The sequence below is a fragment of the Morus notabilis genome, unplaced genomic scaffold (genome assembly GCF_000414095.1).
Source record: "Morus notabilis unplaced genomic scaffold, ASM41409v2 Scaffold538, whole genome shotgun sequence".
Taxonomy (NCBI): Eukaryota; Viridiplantae; Streptophyta; class Magnoliopsida; order Rosales; family Moraceae; genus Morus; species Morus notabilis.
In genome coordinates, this window is record NW_010359796.1 from 495,694 (window position 1) to 500,965 (window position 5,272).

At 47.7% G+C, this 5,272-nt stretch overlaps 1 protein-coding gene across 1 annotated transcript; it reads right to left on the bottom strand.

Annotated features, from left to right (window-relative positions):
• Window positions 1-1,673: 1,673 nt before the first annotated feature.
• On the bottom strand, window positions 1,674-2,627 carry LOC112091006. The gene has a single exon (XM_024163626.1). It carries the CDS (start codon window positions 2,625-2,627, stop codon window positions 1,674-1,676), a length of 954 nt encoding a protein of 317 aa, XP_024019394.1.
• Window positions 2,628-5,272: the final 2,645 nt, after the last annotated feature.

Genomic DNA, 5,272 nt, shown 5'->3' on the forward strand with positions numbered 1-5,272 from the left:
ATGCTCTAGTTTGACCTCGAATGACTATATGCATATGTGTTTTGAGTAATGGACAGGGGATTTGAGGAACACGAGCATTTTTATTCATAATGCATTGACAACAAACGTTATAGACTAGCCAACTTCTCTTATAACCGCCCCTATTCCCAAAAGGAACATAGTGAACTAAATAGTCTTGAATGAAATCATTTGTCACGTGGTAGTCATAACTTTGCCTTTAATGGCACACATGCCTTCTTGGAAGTTCCTCTGTAATGCTTGTTTTCAAGAGACAGGTTCTTCTACGACGGACGTGGCCCGTGCAACAGTAGTAACGCTTTAACCATTTTCCATTAACAGTGTCGGTATTGCCTTCGCCCGACGCATCTACCAGCCTGTAGTACCCGTTACTGTGTGCTTCCTTTACCACGTACGGCCTCTCCCAATTTGGAGAGAACTTCGACGGCCCTGAGACTTGCCTCCAGACATGGTCAGTTACCTTTAACACTAATTCTCCTGCCTCGAAGGCTCATGGAATCATAGCCTTCTCGTAGGCCTCATATGCTCTTCATCGGTACACGGCTGCCCTTTGTCATGCAATCTCTCTTCTTTCATCCGCCGCTTCTAAGTCTAGTATCCTCTCATTCCCGCAGGAATTTGCGTCCCATTCTAGGTCATTGACCATAGTGACTCGGGTGGTTGGCACTTCCACCTCTGCAAGGGAAATTGCTTACGAGCCGTACACAAGGGAGTAAGGGGAAAAACCGGTTGCTGATCGAGGCGAGGTCCAATAGGCCCATAAGGCATCTGGTAGATGCACACTCCAGCCCTTAGCATACTCGTAAACCATTTTGCTTAGAATCCTTTGAAGCGTCTTGTTGGTGGCTTCGGCTTGTCCATTTCCCTGAGGGTAGTATGGTGAGGACTTCCGGTGCTTGATTTTATATCCTCGAAGGGTTGTTTCGACAACACTATTCATGAAAAGGGTCCCGTTATCACTTATGATCTTGTATGGTATGCCAAACCTGCAAACCAAATGCTCCCTGATAAAATTTGAAACGGCCGCCCCCGTCGCTTTCCTCAATGGTACGGCTTTAACCTACTTGGTGAAGTATTCTGTGGCCCTAAGAATCCATATATATCCCCCTGACGGGATAGATGAGACCGATTAAGTCGAGCCCCTAAGTGTGAAATGGCCAGGGCGTTCTCATGTCTTGGAGGGATGTGTGAGTCTTATGATGGAGATTTCTGAATAGCTGACAAGTGTGGCAACTACGGACGTAGGTTGATGCCTCCTTTGCCATGGTCGGCCAATAATATCCCATGCCCAGAAGCTGTCAGTAGAGCTTCTTTTTTCCTTGGTGTTCTCCGCATTCTCCTGCGTGTACTTCTTGTAGCGCCTTCTGCGCCTCGGCGTTGCTAAGGCATCTTAAAGGCTCTCCATTGAAGCCCTTCCGGAATAAGATGTTTCCTTCGGTAAAGTACCTTAGAGCCAGTCTTCTTAGTTTATACGTCTCTCTCGAGCCAGCGGGAAGGATCCCATTCTGAAGGTACTCAAGATAGGGGATTCTCCAATCCTCGGCTAGGTGGGCCGTAAAAGCTTCATCCATCATTTGTGTTGGTTGACACTCTGAGCAGGTGGTCTGTAGAGCACTCGCATCTTCTCTCATTTTTGGCCAGAAATAGCCTCTTCGTTACAACCTGCGGTAGAGGCTTATGACAATATCGACCCCACATATCTCCTTGTGGACTTCCTCCATCCGTCTTCGGGCTTCTTCTTCCCCTTTGCATCTGGCAAGGACCCCGCCTGGGAGCCTTTTATACAGGTCTCCTGCAAGGAGGACATATTCTTTCAATTCCTTAAGACTTCTGTCAGGTGCAGTGAGTGCGTCCCTTACTGACGTCCGCCAGTCTATTTCGGGTGATGCTGCATCCTCCCTCCTCATGTGTTCTTCGAATACTTGAATGATGGAAGCATCCCTTTTTAAGACAGCTACACTTTCTATTTCCCCACTAAAATGGAGTCTTGAGCCTAGTGTTGCCAGTGCGTCCGCATAGCGGTTCCCCGATCTAGGAGTATGCTCGATGATGACTTGCTCGAACTTCTCAATTATCCGTTGGGCCATAGCTCGGTAGGGAGCCAGTGCTAGTTCTTTAACGGCAAAGTCACCATTCATTTGTCTTACCACCAAATTAGAGTCTTCTATGACCTTGAGCTTCTTGATTCCCATGTTCCTAGCGGTGACCAATCCCGTCAGGAATGCTTCATATTTTGTGATGTTGTTGGTGCACGGGAATGTTATTTGGTGAGACAAAGTGGTGGTGTGCCCGCAAGGACTTATCAACACAATTACCATTCCCCTAACTGTGGCTGTGGCCGACCCGTTGAATCTTAAGGTCCAGGTCCCCTCGACTTCGTTGGCAATGACATAACACTGATTTTCAGGCAGGTCTCCGCGCATCTCTTGCTTTCCATTTAGGCCCATCCTGCCAAACTGAGTCATCCTATCTATGACAGCCTGACTCTTGATCGCTGTTGGGGTTGTGCACGTTATGTCGAATTTGGATAGCTGCAGTAGCCATCTTGCCAACCGCCCGGAGAGTAATGGTTGCGTCAGGAGATACTTCAAGGGGTCCGATTTCACCATTAATAGTAGCTTGTGTGACAGAAAATAGTGTCACAATCTCTGCGAAGCATAGACCAACGCGAGACAATTCCTCTCTGTTTCAAGGTACCTAAGCTCAACGTTACTCAATTGGCGACTAACATAGTAAACAGGCCGTTTGACACCGTCTTCTCCTTCTTGTGCCAGAAGTGCTCATATTGCTGAGGTGGTGGAGGCATGGTATATCCGGAGAGGCTTCCCTGGGCTTGGCACGATCACCGTCGGAAGATTGGTAATCGAGTGTTGGATCCTCTCGAATTCCCGCTGGTGTTCCCCTGTCTATTTGAATGCAGCGTCTTTTTTCAAGAGCGGCTTGAAGACGGCCACCTGCGCAGCGAGCCCCGAGATGAACTGCCAAATGTAAGATAATCTTCCAAGAAAGCTTTTCAACTCCTTTACCGTTGTTAGGGGCGCTGCTGCCATGATTCCCCGTACCTTGGATGGGTTAACATCGATACCTCTTTGGTGGACCATGAAACCTAGAAATTTCCCATCGGACACGCCAAAGGCACACTTCTTTGGATTCATTTTGAGATTGTACTGTCGGCATCTGTTAAAGACTTTGGTTAGCATGCCCCAATGACCTTATCTCATTTTGACTTTACAACTAGGTCATCAACATAATCCTCTACCTCCTTTCCTATCATGTCATGAAATACAGCCGTCATCGCCCTTTGGTACGTAGCGCCAGCATTCTTGAGTCCGAATGGCATAACAATATAGTAAAAATTACGGAAGGGGGTTCGGAATGCAGTTTTTTCGGCGTCCCTCGTGGCCTTCTTGATTTGGTTGTTTCCACTGTACCCGTCCATGAAAGAAAGCATTCCTTGCCCAGCTATAGAGTCCATAAGGATGTCCATGTTTGGGAGGGGGAACTCATCCTTTGGACATGCTCGGTTGAGGTCCCGAAAGTCTACATAAATCCGTACTTGCCCATTTTTCTTTTTTACTAGAACGATATTGGCCAGCCATGTAGGGTGCTGGATTGGCTTGATGAATCCGGCCTCGATCAGTTTCTCCACCTCCTTCTTAATTTGTATTTCCATTTCCGGGTGTAGATTACGTCGCTGCTGCTTTACCAGTTTCACATCGGATTGAGTGTTTAATGCATGGCTGATCATGTTTGGGTCCAACCCTGGCATTTCCTTATAGCCCCATGCGAACACATCGATGTTTTGCTTTAATAAGCCGATTAGACTATTTTTTTTCCTGCGAGGTTAACCGGGTGCTTATCGAGATCAATTTTTGAATGTTCGGATCACCGCTCAAATTTATTTCCTCCAGGGGTTCTATGACGGCGTCGGATCCATCTTGCATTTGTCTTGGCGCTGGTGCCGGTTGTTCCTTGGGTTCAATTTTACTGGGTATTGTCTTCTCCATGCAGGAAAGTGACTCCTCATCTCCTGACTCGGGGCCTTCCCATGCCCGATGGTCAGGCCCCCCAAACCGTCATAATCGGTAGACGGTCCGTTCGTCAGGTAGAGTGACTTTGATGCACTAAGTGTTTGCCTCTTTCTTCTTCCTTTCTTTTCAAGCATATTGCGTAGATCACCGTCACTTAATTCCCTTATTTCTTCCCAATGAGGCAACAGCGTGCCGGTCGGTTTGCAAACATCACTCCCTCATCGGTCGGCAAAGTCGTCGTAGAATTCAGCATCAGCGTAATGGGTCTCTGTTTGATCAAAAGGGGTCTGGTTGGCTAGGATGCGAATGACCTTGGTTCCCAATCGACCTTTTACGCACTGATGGTAAGTGGAGCAAATTAGCTTGTGTTTGTTTAACCATGGCCTCCTGAGTAGGATGTGATAGCTGACATCGACGTCCAGGATGTGAAACCTGGTTTGTGAGCATATGGGCCCGGCCTTGAGATCGAGTTGGATACAGCCAATGGCCATTTCGGTGGAATTCCTGAATCCTGTGATCCGTACATCCACTTTCGTGATTCTTTTACGTGGTATCCCCGCGGCAGTAAGGGTAGCCAGGGGAATAATGTTCATAGATGACCCCGTATCTACCAGGGCGCGCCGGACGTGTACGTTGTTGATTTGGACTTCCAAGTACAATGGTCACTTGTGGTCAGGGTACGCCACTTCCATGTCCTCATCGGTGAAGGTCACCGAGTTTGTGCTTTCCAATAATGCGCGACTTGCCTGAGCCTCATTGACGTAACACTCTGGTCCGTGTTCTGCTGAGATTTTTAGCAAAGCCTCTGTTGCCATTAGACGGGCCTGAGGTATGTATCCGAGCTGATCGAATAGTGATTTGAATTTCGGGCTCCGATGAAGTGCCCGTGCGATCGTTGATTGCTGTGCATTCCCCTAATTGCTTTCGTCGTTGGTTTCCCCAGGACATATTATCACTGCGACGGTGTGTCGAGTATTTGATGAATTCCCAGACGATGGGGTATCACATGAGTCCTCATTCATTAACCTGTTTACCCCAGAAGGGCTCATGAGTTCACTCATGCTATCCAGACTGCCCTCGGAATAACACAGAGACTTCTGAAATTAGAATGCTCCTTCTGACGGATCACCATTAAGCCTTGAAAAAATCCCAAAATTGTTTCCGTGTTCGTCGAGGCTGAGGATATTTACAGGTTCACTTTCCTCCTCAAACCTCTGAATGAG

What these genes read in the sequence shown, in the direction of transcription:
- LOC112091006 (XM_024163626.1), bottom strand. Translation starts at nt 2,627, where the DNA reads ATGGTGAAATCGGACCCCTTGAAGTATCTCCTGACGCAACCATTACTC.